The following is a 16684-nucleotide window of genomic DNA, read 5'->3' as shown; positions in this document are numbered from 1 at the left end:
GGTATCTATATGCAGACCGGAGGGTCTTATGTGTTATGTGTTTGCTTGTGATTATGTGTATTGTGATTTATGTATGCTATGTGATATTAGACCGGACCGGAGGGTCCAACAATTTAGACCGGACCAGAGGTTCCAATGAGCTATCGGACTGGAGGGTCATGCTGAGACACATTGACCAGAGGTTCATACCGAGTTATAGCCTCGAGTGGCTTATGTGTGGTATTTTGGGGAACTCAGTGAGCATTTATGCTTACCGTGTTATGTGATATGTGTTTCAGGTACTAGCGAAGATCGCGGGAAGGCGTCGACATGATTTGTACACACTGATAGAGAATTTAGTACTTGAGATTCTGGGATTTGTTATTATGATGACATTTGACATTTATGAGATTTTTAGAACTATTATATGAGTTATGTTTGTTTTAAAAATGAAAAATTGTTTTAACTTTTCACGTCGTTACACAATATCTCCTAAATCTTGGCGTCTAACTCATCCGTCCCTATGTGAATAACGGTCTCGGGAGTTGGTGCATCCTAACTACAATCCCCTGATCCTAACCCAAATCCGATCATGAAATGCCTCGTAACTACCATCCTGAAATATATACCATGAATATATCAGTCGTCTCATGTAATAATAGGGAACAACCTCCCAAAAAAACCTTAGGGGTTGTGACTTCCTTCTTACGTATATGAGTCATGTGCTTTCAGTAGTATGGGCCCATACTACCTTCCACACTTACTTATATTTTCCCAATTATCAACACAACACCCTAACCATATACGTAACTATAACGAGCGCTCAATCCTCACTCATAGAGGAAAGCTAATATCTCACAACCGGCCGAACGACCCTTATACAATCCATCCATGAAACTTTAACTAACCCTGCAGCACTACTGTATGCTGGTCATACATAATGTTGGACCCTATAGACTTTCGAATATCTGATCCTAACCTAAGCCCCCAATCAGAAAATAACAAAACATAATGCCAAATCAAGCATTCTCATGCTATAAGATCTTAATTATGTATAACTGGGATGCATACACTAAGAAACTACAGTAATAATGTCAATCTCATATAAAGAAAATCCTAGGCTAGCAGACATCATATAATCAGGAAATTCTATCATGCAATTCCTGAAGATCCCTAGCCTATCTCTAGCATGCTTTTCTAACACATCACAATAGCAAATAACAGTACGGTATTTTGGGGTCTACTTACTGGCTCCAGCTGATCATACACTTGCATCCTCTTTTAGTATTTTCAAAACCATTTAAAAAAAAATCATTTTGAAATTCTTTTCCTTAGTTTGAGATTGGATTCACACGAGTGTTCCTCCAATTCACTCAAACCCAGGCTCTGATACCAACTTGAAACACCCATAAAAATCACGTCAATTTAAAACTTTTCTATCATTCAAAAACCATTAATCATTACAAATTGTTTTGAAAATAGTTTTCATATCATAGTATCCCAGAAACCAATTCATAAAAACATAAGCAGGTGCACAATCACACCTTCGTCTTCCCGCAGTCAACAGAAGTACCTGAAACAATAATCGATAGATGTAAGCTCGAAGGCTTAGTGAGTTACCCCCAAAATACCAACATCATACAACCATAATCATATCATATAAACAACATGTATATAGAGTCTACAGTACGACTGGAGTCTTCAATCTATCTGGCCCACTCTCCGAACCTCAGCACATTTGGACCGCCCTCTCGGAGCCTTCGACCTATCCAGACCGCTCACCGGGCCTTCGGCTTGACTATATGCCCTCCCGGGTCAGCAGTCTATCCGGTCTGTTCTCAGTATCTTGGCCTACAGCACAAAGCAGGCGTTGCCTCAACCCAATCCACGCGGGTTAGCTATTCTCTATACGGCAAGTTGGGGCCTCCAACTCGTCAAGTAGGCTTCCTTATTTCCAATAAAACCCTAAAATCGTACTTCTGGAAATCGGGATGTTACAAAAATCTTTTGTGTTAGATGAATTGAGGTCTGCCTAAATTTTTATGATTTTTCCATCTATACCTTTATTTTAACAAAATTTGATGACATATGGCCATGTCTGTAAACTTTAAGCCGTTCTATCAAATGCATGATACTTTTGTTAAATGCTTCACAAGTTCTTTGAAAGAAAATGCTGTAAGTTCTTACCCTGTGATGTTATATTTTATTTATTTCTTTATAACATGTATGAGGTTTATTCTTGCCATTTCAAAGAAAAAAATCATCTTTGAATTTGAAAGTTAAAATTAAAGCTATCATTTTTATTGTATTTGTTGTTTTATTTTAGTAAAAGCACATAAGTAATGTAGTGAGCAGAACGCTTTGTTTGTATTCCTTCGTAAAAATAATTAGGACAATTACTAAATGGGCCACTATTTACTATTTAGGACAATTATTAAGTTTAACATATTACATTTTTGATAAGATATTTTTTTGATGGCATAAACATTAGCATTAGCATTATCATTATTGATAGCTTTATCTTTCTTTTCATTGTGAAAAGTTACTTGCTCCATGATTTAAAGTGAAACTGTATCAATTTGTAGAATTGAGGGAACATGTTTTTGCTTATTTATGCATGCTTCGTATTGACCTGCCCGGGTATACCATAAAGACGGATCGAGAAGTTGATTACAAGAATTTAGAAAATATGCTTAACGAGAAAGAGCACACACCGATTTCTCAAACAGAAGGTGACATTTTTTCTACATATATTAATGATATTGTAGAAAATGAAAATGATCATGTTTTTGTTGATGAATATGTATATAATAGTTAATTTTGTATACCAAGTCGCTACAAAAACTACGATTATTACTAGTAACGTAATTAGCGGCGACAACCACTATGAACGGTGATAGCATGAGATCTTAAACGTGTGCTCATTTTTTTATGTTCGAACATCTCGATATCAATTTCCAAGTTTTATATACATATATGAATATTAGTATATATAAAATGCATTAAAATTTTGAAAATGGAATTGAGCCGTTGAACCGGTTTACACACATAGCGCTATCGTCACACCAAATCAAGTAAAAACCTTTTACTTATTGCCTTATTGCCTACCCATGAGAAATTTGTGATCATAAAACACACATAAACACAATAATTATGCATCCTTTTGTTCTTCGATCTAAATACCATATAGAGTACGGAGCCCTTGAATGTCGTCCGGGGACAAACCTTTCGTGACCCCTGAGTTGAGAGCACTCCACATTATTGCGTCTTCAAACTGGCTATGACGAAGCCCAAGAAGGTGCCCTATTTCATGTAAAGCCACAGTCTCCACATCGAAAGCATTTTGCACTGCTCCAATCACAAAATTTTCATCCGCATCAAAATGGAATGTTCCATTCGGTGGTGCAAAAGCATGGGCCAGCACTTCACCAGATCCGTCAAACGGATACCCATCACCATGGTCTCCACGTTGAAAACTAATCTTTAGGTCAGCACCTTGATAACTTCCTGCTCTTGAAAACCTGAAGTATCCAGAAGAAGCAGTAGCCCATTTTCCAAAAGCTCGATCAACAGCAGACATGAATTGGGTTGGGAAACTTGGTCCAAAACCATAAGTTAGCTGACCACGGTTCCATTTTGGTGCCCCAGGAAAGAATTGGAAATGAGAGACTGTGTGTAAAGAGTTATGATCGGTGTGCTTGTGAGTTACTTTGTCGGGGCACCCGCAACGAGGCATCGCCATCTGGGACACCGTTGGCCCATCAAGCGTCCCCGTGGCATTAAGATGGTAGAAGACCTGGTACGACTTGATGGCTACCTCAAGCTCCTCGTCAAAATGATCTTCTTCAAGATCTGTCACATTAGGATTTTTCTGGTAGTTTAGGTATCCAAAGCGAGCAAGATACAGTTTAAGGTCACGAATGCCCTTCTGTGTGTCGCCCTTACGACACCCTTGCATGGCTTTAAGAAACCCAAAAAGTGACGGTTTCGTGTTATTACCCGATAACCCGTTTGGGCGTAAATGAGGGTCATGAACATGCGAAAGAACTGGTAGCGTAAATGAAGCAAGAAAGAGAATACATGAAAAGAGAAGAAATTGTTTAGACTCCATTACAATGAGTACGTTCAAATCTTGAGATGCTGTACAAGGTTCTTAGTCGTCGTCTCTATTTATATTGATTTTCTCTTATGTTATTATTTATTTATTTATTATTGTTTTTAAACCATGGGAATTTTTGAGACGTGGGGTATGTTGATCTTGTATATACTTAAGAATTTGTGATTCTAATTACGTCTTGGGTCTTCCATTGACGCAGCCATAAAGTTTTATGTATGCTTAAAAATTTGTGATTCTAATATGGTCTTCTATTGTGACGTCATAGTTAAAAAATTTGTGATTCTAATATGTTCTTCTATTGTGACGTCATAGTTAATAAGAAACTCTTTGTTTGTTGGAAAAAATCTCTTCTTGTTGGGCGGTGTAGTATACGCGCAATATTTTTCATCTCGCAGCTGTTTGTTTTTTAGAAGTCTTCAGAGTAAAAAAACTTTTGCGCGCGTTTTGTTTGGCGCAACACTTATCGTACGTCTTCCAACATTTTCCAATCTTTTTTTCTTCTTTTTTTCTTGCTGAAATTTTTATTATATGTTGTTGAAGTTTTATTTCATTCTTTTTTTTGTTTTTTTCCTTTATTCTTGTTGAATTTTTTTTTATTTTTTATTTATTTATTTATTTATTTTGTTTTTTATATTGAATAATGATAGATTATTGATGAAATATCATTATTTTTTACTAAATATCTTTATTTTTTAGTTGAAACATCATTATTTTTTATTGAAATATCATTAATTCTTGGTGAAATGTTGTACATTATTAAATTTTCCATATTAAAAAACTATTTTTAGTTTATAAAATTAGTTTATTTTAATTTTTTAATATCTGCAGCAGTATTCAGATGTTAAAAAAACAAACATGCTTCTTATTACAGTCTGCAACCGTTTGGTCCACCTCTTCTACTGTAGAGGGTTGTAGAGGTGGTCTGCAGACTTCATGCATTTTTGTTTCAAAAAATCAAACAGCATCTAAGTGTCATTCTATTTGTCTTTTATATAAAATTTAATTGCATGGTTTTTTAATTAAAATTATAAAATAATATTCACATAAATAAAAAAAATAGCTACAAACAATTAAAAAACTTACTAACCAACATCACTCACCACCCAACCAAAACCACCCACCACCACCACCTATCACTAACCACCACCACCAACTACCACCCACCACCACTCACCACCCACCATCACCATCACCACCCACCACCATCATTACCCAACCACCACCACCCACAATCCCTACCTATCACCACATGCCACCAGCACCCATCACTACCGACCACCACCACCCGCCACCACCACTCATTACTAACCACTATCACCAACCAACACCCACCACCCATCACTACCCACCACCACCACCACCACCACCAGCCACCACCCGCCACCACCATCACCACCCAACTACCACCACCACCAACCACTACTTGCCACCCATCACCACCACCACCCGCCGCCACCACCACTACCTACCACCCATCACTACTCACCCACCATAACCACTACCACAACCACCACCACTACCCACCACCACCCATCACTACCCACCACAACCAACCACCACCCACCACCCATCACTACCTACCACCCGTCACCACTATCACGCATCACTACCCAGCACACACCACTAACAACCACCACCCACCACCACCATCACCACCCACCATCATCACCACCCAACCAACACCACTTGCCACCACTACCCACCTCTACCACCCATCAAAACTGACACCTGTCACAATCACCACCACTTGCAACTACCTACCCACCCATCACGACACACCACCACCACCAATCTCCACCACCCGCCGCCACCACCCTCATCCCCACCTATAAAGATTTGTTATTTTGTTTTTGATTCATTAGGTTTTCTTTTGTATATAATAACATGTGATTATATATATCGAGTCACATCTCCCTATCTAATAAAAGAATAGTTTTATTCTCCTCTTGACATGTGTCATCTTATTAAGCCTCCTAATTAATGCATATTTTATTCTCCTTTTTTCCATGTTTCATCATATTATATTTCCCAATTAATACATGATATTAGTAAACCTATTGATTCTTCATTTCAATTTCAAATTTTAAATTTCTTACTCTAATTATATTAAATTAATAACATTAGAATAAAATTTAAATAAACTTAATGTAAATTATAAAGTGATATAATTTCACATATTTATTTAAATCAATGATTAAAATTTATATAACAAAAAAATTCTCTTAATTAATAATTTATTAAAAATAATTGATTAATAATTTTTAGTTTTTATTTTAAAAGTTTATTTAATTGTATAACCGTGGTTCCCACGGGTTATAAACTAGTGTGATTATATGTATCGAATCATATTTGATTTATATGTTATTAAATACATATAATCACATGTGATTGAATAGACGTGAAAAACTAGTGAATCGAGAATGAAAAATGAATATTGTCCATCTAAATCATATGTGTTTAGATACATATAATTACACATGATTATATGTATTTAATAAAACATTATTTACGTGGGCCGTATTTATTTTCGTGTTTTCGATTTAGTACTTGTTATCGTGAATTAAATCACATGTGATTATATACATTTAATCACATATGATATATGTGGACAATATTTCTCTTTGTGTTCTCGATTCAATAGTTGTTCTTGTGTGCATAATCATATGCGATTATGTGTATCTAATCACATATGATTTATATAGACATCATTAGTTTTTTCTGTATAAATCATATGAGATTAGATACATATAATCACATATAATTATACGCATTTAATCACATATGATTAAAGTGGACAAAGAACAATTATTGAATCAAGAATGTGATGATGAATCTTATCTACATAAATCATATATGATTGGATACATATAATCACATGTGACTACATATTATATATATATATATATATATATATATATATATATATATATATATATATATATATATATATATATATATATGATTTGAGGTGGATAAGATGTAGTTTTTTCCTTCTCGACTCAATTGTTGTGCTCATGTACTTAATCACATACGATTATACATATAATCACATGTGATAAAATACATGAGAACAACTATTGAATTGACAAACCAAAAATTAATTATGTCCACATAAATCATACGTGATTAGATTCATAGAATCACATGTGATTATATGTATTTAATCATATGTGATTAGATTCATATAATAACAAAGCAAAAATGAATTTCCTCCACCACCCACCACCTGTCACTATCACCACCACTTGCAACTACCTACCCACCAACCACCACCCATCACCACACACAACTACCACCAATCACCCCCACCCCCACCTACAAAAAAAAATTATTGTGTTTTTGATTCATTAGGTTTTCTGTTTTATATAATCACATGTGATTATATGTATTGAGTCACATGTGATTATATGTATCGAATCGTATTTTATTTATATGTTATTAAATACATATAATCACATGTGATTGAATACACGTGAAAAACTAATGAATCGAGAATGCAAAAATAAATATTGTTCACGTAAATCATATGTGATTAGATACATATAACTAAACGTGATTATATGTATTTAATAAAATATTATTTACGTGGACCGTATTTATTTTTGTGTTTTCAATTTAATAATTGGCATCGTGTATTAAATTACATGTGATTATATGTATTTAATCACATATGATTTACATTGACAATATTTGTTTTCACGTGTTGATTCAATAGTTGTTCTTGTGTATTTAATCACATATGATTATATATATTTAATCACATATGATTCGTATGGAAAATAGTTATTCTTGCATCGATTTAACAATTGTTCTAATATATTTAATCATATGTGATTATATGTATTTAATCACATATGATTTATGTGGACAATATTCATTATTTATATCTCAATTCAATAGTTGTACTCATGTACTTAATCACATGTAATTATATGTATCAAATCGCATATGATTTATATTTCTAATATTCATGAGTCAATATTTTTTCGTATGTATTTAATAATATGTGATTGTATGTATTAATCACATATGATTAATGTGGAAAAAGAAAAACTATTTAATCAAAAACAAGAAAATGAATCTTGTGTAGAGAATTCATATGTGACTAAATGTACAAGAACAACTATTGAACAAGAATGTGAAAATGAATATTGTCCATATAAATTATATCTAATTAGATATATAATCTCATGTAATTAACACACAAGAACAACAACTGAATCGAGAATGCAAAAATAAATATTTTCCACATAAATTGTATGTGATTAGATACATATAATCGTATGTGATTATATGAATTTAATCACATATTATATATGTGGACAATATTTATCTTCGTGTTCTTGATTCAATAGGTGTTCTTGTGTGTATAATCATATGTGATTATATATATCTACTCACATATGATTTATATAGACATCATTATTTTTTGTTCGTATAAATCATATGTGATTAGATACATTTAATCACATATGATTATATGTATTTAATTACATATGATTATAGTGGACAAAGAACAATTACTGAATCGAGAATGTGATAATGAATCTTATCCACATAAGTCATATATGATTGGATACATGTAATCACATGTGATTATATGTATTTAATTAGATATGATTATGTAGACAATATTTGTTTTTGCGGTTTTGATGAATATTTGTTTTTGTGTATTTAATCACATGTGATCATATGTATATAACCACATATGATTTGAGGTGGACAAGATTCATTTTTGCCTTCTCGATTCAATAGTTGTGCTCATGTACTTAATCACATATGTATATACATATAATCACATGTGAAAAAATACATGAAAAAAACAATTGAATCGATAAAGTGAAAATGAATTGTGTCAACATAAATCATATGTGATTAGATTCATATAATCACATGTGATTAGATGTATTTAATCACATATGATTAACTTGGATAAAGATTTATTTTCGTGTTCTTTGTTCAATTTTTTTTATTGTATATATAATCATATGTGATTGTATGTATCCAATCACATATGATTTATATAGACATGATTCGTTTTTTCCAAATAAAATCATATGTTATTAGAAAAATATAATCACATCTGATTAAATGTATTTAATCACATATGATTAAAGTGGAAAAAACAATTATTGAATCGAAAACGCGACAATGAATCTTAGCCACATAAATCATATGTGATTATATACACGTAATAGGAGACTTAGTGTAACTTGCCTCATTGAACTTGAAAATCAGCTAGCATGAGCAAGATAGATCCTTTCCTTTCAAGAACTTACACAACAATTGTAACATTATTTAGCTTGTGCTTTGTTGTAATACTCTTATCAAACTTATGTACATATTTCCTTATTTTCTCTTTGATTATAGTCCTCTATTCGGGATATGTTTTCTTACCTTTCAATCCATTATTAAATTTTGATAAAATTATATTTAATCTTATATGATTTATATGGACAACATTCTTTTTTGTCCATATAAATCATATGATTAGATACATATAATCACATGTGATTAGATATTTTAATCAAATGTGATTAGATATATTTAATCATATATGATTATATGTATCTAATCACATATAATTTATATAGACATCATTATTTTATGTCTATATAAAATATAACCTATAACTTATGTTTAGTTGTTTTTTTTGTTTAACTATCATCTTTTTATAAATAAAAGTTTTAGCCAAATATTCCTTCCAATTTTATCAATTTTTTGACTAAAATATCGATACTTTGTTATTTCTATTAGTAGGTTAATATTATCTTTAATTAAAGAGATACTAATTAAAAAATGATATAACGAGCCCACAAGACTAAATCTATGAATTGTAATAAAAAATCAACCCACAAAAATGATACGAAAATAAAACTTTATTTCATATATTAAATATAACTTTATTTTTCTTATATATTAAATATAATAAGACTAAGTCCATATATTATAGCCCAATAATATCCATTAATTTCAATGAAACTACACTAAATATACGATCCCACCAAAGCCTCCTCCGTTTTGAGTCAGTTTCAAAAATATAACCTAATTTTAACAAGTCCAAAAGGTTAGTGTTACCTCATGTTTTCTAGGGATACAGCTCCTTTTCACTTAAGTAATTGATACCTCTTCTGATGAGGCTTCCTCTCTGGCAATAGTAGTCCTACAATCTTACTACTTCAGCCACACTCACTACCATTTCCACCTGTGATTAGAGACCAATCGAACTCCAATCCACACTGATTTTGTTCCAATTGCCTTAATCATGTTTCAGTCCTTATGGTTAGCGAAGGGCAGCAAAACCAAATCTGATGGCCGCAGAAACGATGATCATCGGAGAAACCTTATACTGATTGCAACAGTATCGATGGCGGTAGCGATAGTGGTCGGTTTAACCACAACCTATAGCCTTCTTCAAATCCGGTAGAAAGTAGCTCCGGTGATCAGAAAAATGGTATCGAGAATGCTTTTCAATTGGAAAATAGAGTCGGAGGAACTTGGCTCAGGGAGATAAGATTCAGATAGAGGTTGTTTTTATTGAGGGAGGATAATAGAGGCGGATGCAGCGGATCTGGAGAGTGAAAAGCGATTGTCTAGTGGTTTCCAGCATTTCCAGCTTTTTGGTAGTGATCCGACGAAGATCTGTCGGCAAAGTGGTAATGATTTGGTGGTTCTTTGGCTATCCGGTGGTCCAAAGAACAAGAGAGTGGCACACTACCTTCTACTTTAGTCGAGTGGGTGGATTGGGATTTGTGGTAGGATTGGGGTTTGTAGTAGGTGGGATGTGATATTTGTAATGAAGTTTTTAAATTTTCAGCTTTTGAAGTGTACCCATGTTTTTTTAACTCATAGACTAAAAGTGTTCGCAAATGTTCTCACTGGAAAAATGTTCTCATTGTAACATAACTATTTTCGGTTTATTTTTTTGGCGAACAAAACAAATGAATCACTAGATGAATCAATAGTAACATGATTCACGAAAAAAAAAATCTCGAAACAACATTTCGATGATTCCTTTTTACGATGATTATGTTGATATTCACTAAAATTGTCATAGAAGTGATTTATTTCTTGATTTACTTAAAATGAATTATGAAGATATTTTTATCGGAATTTTTTCTTCTGAATCTGTAACATCCCAAATTCAAGACCAAAAATGTCATTTTAGTACTTGAGATTCTGGGATTTGTTATTATGATGACATTTGACATTTATGAGATTTTTAGAACTATTATATGAGTTATGTTTGTTTTAAAAATGAAAAATTGTTTTAACTTTTCACGTCGTTACACAATATCTCCTAAATCTTGGCGTCTAACTCATCCGTCCCTATGTGAATAACGGTCTCGGGAGTTGGTGCATCCTAACTACAATCCCCTGATCCTAACCCAAATCCGATCATGAAATGCCTCGTAACTACCATCCTGAAATATATACCATGAATATATCAGTCCTCTCATGTAATAATAGGGAACAACCTCCCAAAAAAACCTTAGGGGTTGTGACTTCCTTCTTACGTATATGAGTCATGTGCTTTCAGTAGTATGGGCCCATACTACCTTCCACACTTACTTATATTTTCCCAATTATCAACACAACACCCTAACCATATACGTAACTATAACGAGCGCTCAATCCTCACTCATAGAGGAAAGCTAATATCTCACAACCGGCCGAACGACCCTTATACAATCCATCCATGAAACTTTAACTAACCCTGCAGCACTACTGTATGCTGGTCATACATAATGTTGGACCCTATAGACTTTCGAATATCTGATCCTAACCTAAGCCCCCAATCAGAAAATAACAAAACATAATGCCAAATCAAGCATTCTCATGCTATAAGATCTTAATTATGTATAACTGGGATGCATACACTAAGAAACTACAGTAATAATGTCAATCTCATATAAAGAAAATCCTAGGCTAGCAGACATCATATAATCAGGAAATTCTATCATGCAATTCCTGAAGATCCCTAGCCTATCTCTAGCATGCTTTTCTAACACATCACAATAGCAAATAACAGTATGGTATTTTGGGGTCTACTTACTGGCTCCAGCTGATCATACACTTGCATCCTCTTTTAGTATTTTCAAAACCATTTAAAAAAAAATCATTTTGAAATTCTTTTCCTTAGTTTGAGATTGGATTCACACGAGTGTTCCTCCAATTCACTCAAACCCAGGCTCTGATACCAACTTGAAACACCCATAAAAATCACGTCAATTTAAAACTTTTCTATCATTCAAAAACCATTAATCATTACAAATTGTTTTGAAAATAGTTTTCATATCATAGTATCCCAGAAACCAATTCATAAAAACATAAGCAGGTGCACAATCACACCTTCGTCTTCCCGCAGTCAACAGAAGTACCTGAAACAATAATCGATAGATGTAAGCTCGAAGGCTTAGTGAGTTACCCCCAAAATACCAACATCATACAACCATAATCATATCATATAAACAACATGTATATAGAGTCTACAGTACGACTGGAGTCTTCAATCTATCTGGCCCACTCTCCGAACCTCAGCACATTTGGACCGCCCTCTCGGAGCCTTCGACCTATCCAGACCGCTCACCGGGCCTTCGGCTTGACTATATGCCCTCCCGGGTCAGCAGTCTATCCGGTCTGTTCTCAGTATCTTGGCCTACAGCACAAAGCAGGCGTGCCTCAACCCAATCCACGCGGGTTAGCTATTCTCTATACGGCAAGTTGGGGCCTCCAACTCGTCAAGTAGGCTTCCTTATTTCCAATAAAACCCTAAAATCGTACTTCTGGAAATCGGGATGTTACAAAAATCTTTTGTGTTAGATGAATTGAGGTCTGCCTAAATTTTTATGATTTTTCCATCTATACCTTTATTTTAACAAAATTTGATGACATATGGCCATGTCTGTAAACTTTAAGTATCAAATGCATGATACTTTTGTTAAATGCTTCACAAGTTCTTTGAAAGAAAATGCTGTAAGTTCTTACCCTGTGATGTTATATTTTATTTATTTCTTTATAACATGTATGAGGTTTATTCTTGCCATTTCAAAGAAAAAAATCATCTTTGAATTTGAAAGTTAAAATTAAAGCTATCATTTTTATTGTATTTGTTGTTTTATTTTAGTAAAAGCACATAAGTAATGTAGTGAGCAGAACGCTTTGTTTGTATTCCTTCGTAAAAATAATTAGGACAATTACTAAATGGGCCACTATTTACTATTTAGGACAATTATTAAGTTTAACATATTACATTTTTGATAAGATATTTTTTTGATGGCATAAACATTAGCATTAGCATTATCATTATTGATAACTTTATCTTTCTTTTCATTGTGAAAAGTTACTTGCTCCATGATTTAAAGTGAAACTGTATCAATTTGTAGAATTGAGGGAACATGTTTTTGCTTATTTATGCATGCTTCGTATTGACCTGCCCGGGTATACCATAAAGACGGATCGAGAAGTTGATTACAAGAATTTAGAAAATATGCTTAACGAGAAAGAGCACACACCGATTTCTCAAACAGAAGGTGACATTTTTTCTACATATATTAATGATATTGTAGAAAATGAAAATGATCATGTTTTTGTTGATGAATATGTATATAATAGTTAATTTTGTATACCAAGTCGCTACAAAAACTACGATTATTACTAGTAACGTAATTAGCGGCGACAACCACTATGAACGGTGATAGCATGAGATCTTAAACGTGTGCTCATTTTTTTATGTTCGAACATCTCGATATCAATTTCCAAGTTTTATATACATATATGAATATTAGTATATATAAAATGCATTAAAATTTTGAAAATGGAATTGAGCCGTTGAACCGGTTTACACACATAGCGCTATCGTCACACCAAATCAAGTAAAAACCTTTTACTTATTGCCTTATTGCCTACCCATGAGAAATTTGTGATCATAAAACACACATAAACACAATAATTATGCATCCTTTTGTTCTTCGATCTAAATACCATATAGAGTACGGAGCCCTTGAATGTCGTCCGGGGACAAACCTTTCGTGACCCCTGAGTTGAGAGCACTCCACATTATTGCGTCTTCAAACTGGCTATGACGAAGCCCAAGAAGGTGCCCTATTTCATGTAAAGCCACAGTCTCCACATCGAAAGCATTTTGCACTGCTCCAATCACAAAATTTTCATCCGCATCAAAATGGAATGTTCCATTCGGTGGTGCAAAAGCATGGGCCAGCACTTCACCAGATCCGTCAAACGGATACCCATCACCATGGTCTCCACGTTGAAAACTAATCTTTAGGTCAGCACCTTGATAACTTCCTGCTCTTGAAAACCTGAAGTATCCAGAAGAAGCAGTAGCCCATTTTCCAAAAGCTCGATCAACAGCAGACATGAATTGGGTTGGGAAACTTGGTCCAAAACCATAAGTTAGCTGACCACGGTTCCATTTTGGTGCCCCAGGAAAGAATTGGAAATGAGAGACTGTGTGTAAAGAGTTATGATCGGTGTGCTTGTGAGTTACTTTGTCGGGGCACCCGCAACGAGGCATCGCCATCTGGGACACCGTTGGCCCATCAAGCGTCCCCGTGGCATTAAGATGGTAGAAGACCTGGTACGACTTGATGGCTACCTCAAGCTCCTCGTCAAAATGATCTTCTTCAAGATCTGTCACATTAGGATTTTTCTGGTAGTTTAGGTATCCAAAGCGAGCAAGATACAGTTTAAGGTCACGAATGCCCTTCTGTGTGTCGCCCTTACGACACCCTTGCATGGCTTTAAGAAACCCAAAAAGTGACGGTTTCGTGTTATTACCCGATAACCCGTTTGGGCGTAAATGAGGGTCATGAACATGCGAAAGAACTGGTAGCGTAAATGAAGCAAGAAAGAGAATACATGAAAAGAGAAGAAATTGTTTAGACTCCATTACAATGAGTACGTTCAAATCTTGAGATGCTGTACAAGGTTCTTAGTCGTCGTCTCTATTTATATTGATTTTCTCTTATGTTATTATTTATTTATTTATTATTGTTTTTAAACCATGGGAATTTTTGAGACGTGGGGTATGTTGATCTTGTATATACTTAAGAATTTGTGATTCTAATTACGTCTTGGGTCTTCCATTGACGCAGCCATAAAGTTTTATGTATGCTTAAAAATTTGTGATTCTAATATGGTCTTCTATTGTGACGTCATAGTTAAAAAATTTGTGATTCTAATATGTTCTTCTATTGTGACGTCATAGTTAATAAGAAACTCTTTGTTTGTTGGAAAAAATCTCTTCTTGTTGGGCGGTGTAGTATACGCGCAATATTTTTCATCTCGCAGCTGTTTGTTTTTTAGAAGTCTTCAGAGTAAAAAAACTTTTGCGCGCGTTTTGTTTGGCGCAACACTTATCGTACGTCTTCCAACATTTTCCAATCTTTTTTTCTTCTTTTTTTCTTGCTGAAATTTTTATTATATGTTGTTGAAGTTTTATTTCATTCTTTTTTTTGTTTTTTTCCTTTATTCTTGTTGAATTTTTTTTTATTTTTTATTTATTTATTTATTTATTTTGTTTTTTATATTGAATAATGATAGATTATTGATGAAATATCATTATTTTTTACTAAATATCTTTATTTTTTAGTTGAAACATCATTATTTTTTATTGAAATATCATTAATTCTTGGTGAAATGTTGTACATTATTAAATTTTCCATATTAAAAAACTATTTTTAGTTTATAAAATTAGTTTATTTTAATTTTTTAATATCTGCAGCAGTATTCAGATGTTAAAAAAACAAACATGCTTCTTATTACAGTCTGCAACCGTTTGGTCCACCTCTTCTACTGTAGAGGGTTGTAGAGGTGGTCTGCAGACTTCATGAATTTTTGTTTCAAAAAATCAAACAGCATCTAAGTGTCATTCTATTTGTCTTTTATATAAAATTTAATTGCATGGTTTTTTAATTAAAATTATAAAATAATATTCACATAAATAAAAAAAATAGCTACAAACAATTAAAAAACTTACTAACCAACATCACTCACCACCCAACCAAAACCACCCACCACCACCACCTATCACTAACCACCACCACCAACTACCACCCACCACCACTCACCACCCACCATCACCATCACCACCCACCACCATCATTACCCAACCACCACCACCCACAATCCCTACCTATCACCACATGCCACCAGCACCCATCACTACCGACCACCACCACCCGCCACCACCACTCATTACTAACCACTATCACCAACCAACACCCACCACCCATCACTACCCACCACCACCACCACCACCACCAGCCACCACCCGCCACCACCATCACCACCCAACTACCACCACCACCAACCACTACTTGCCACCCATCACCACCACCACCCGCCGCCACCACCACTACCTACCATCCATCACTACTCACCCACCATAACCACTACCACAACCACCACCACTACCCACCACCACCCATCACTACCCACCACAACCAACCACCACCCACCACCCATCACTACCTACCACCCGTCACCACTATCACGCATCACTACCCAGCACACACCACTAACAACCACCACCCACCACCACCATCACCACCCACCATCATCACC

The 16684-nt window shown here is 34.4% G+C and overlaps 2 protein-coding genes across 2 annotated transcripts; both read right to left on the bottom strand.

The window, feature by feature from the left end:
* Positions 1-2960: 2960 nt before the first annotated feature.
* LOC144998593 (metalloendoproteinase 2-MMP-like) lies at positions 2961-4140 on the bottom strand. Its single transcript, XM_078958335.1, has one exon. The coding sequence runs from the start codon at positions 4088-4090 to the stop codon at positions 3155-3157; it is 936 nt and encodes a 311-aa protein (XP_078814461.1). The 5' UTR covers positions 4091-4140; the 3' UTR covers positions 2961-3154.
* Positions 4141-13878: 9738 nt separating this feature from the next.
* Positions 13879-15058, bottom strand: LOC144998585 (metalloendoproteinase 2-MMP-like). Its single transcript, XM_078958329.1, has one exon. The coding sequence runs from the start codon at positions 15006-15008 to the stop codon at positions 14073-14075; it is 936 nt and encodes a 311-aa protein (XP_078814455.1). The 5' UTR covers positions 15009-15058; the 3' UTR covers positions 13879-14072.
* Positions 15059-16684: the final 1626 nt, after the last annotated feature.

This window comes from Lactuca saligna, chromosome 5, assembly GCF_052625555.1.
Source record: "Lactuca saligna cultivar CGN05327 chromosome 5, ASM5262555v1, whole genome shotgun sequence".
Classification (NCBI taxonomy): Eukaryota; Viridiplantae; Streptophyta; class Magnoliopsida; order Asterales; family Asteraceae; genus Lactuca; species Lactuca saligna.
Note: the sequence above shows the minus strand (reverse complement) of the source record. Positions and strands in the feature narration are given on the sequence as shown.

Bases quoted from the DNA above. Each gene is read 5' to 3' on its own strand.
- LOC144998593 (XM_078958335.1), bottom strand. From the start codon at position 4,090: ATGGAGTCTAAACAATTTCTTCTCTTTTCATGTATTCTCTTTCTTGCT.
- LOC144998585 (XM_078958329.1), bottom strand. From the start codon at position 15,008: ATGGAGTCTAAACAATTTCTTCTCTTTTCATGTATTCTCTTTCTTGCT.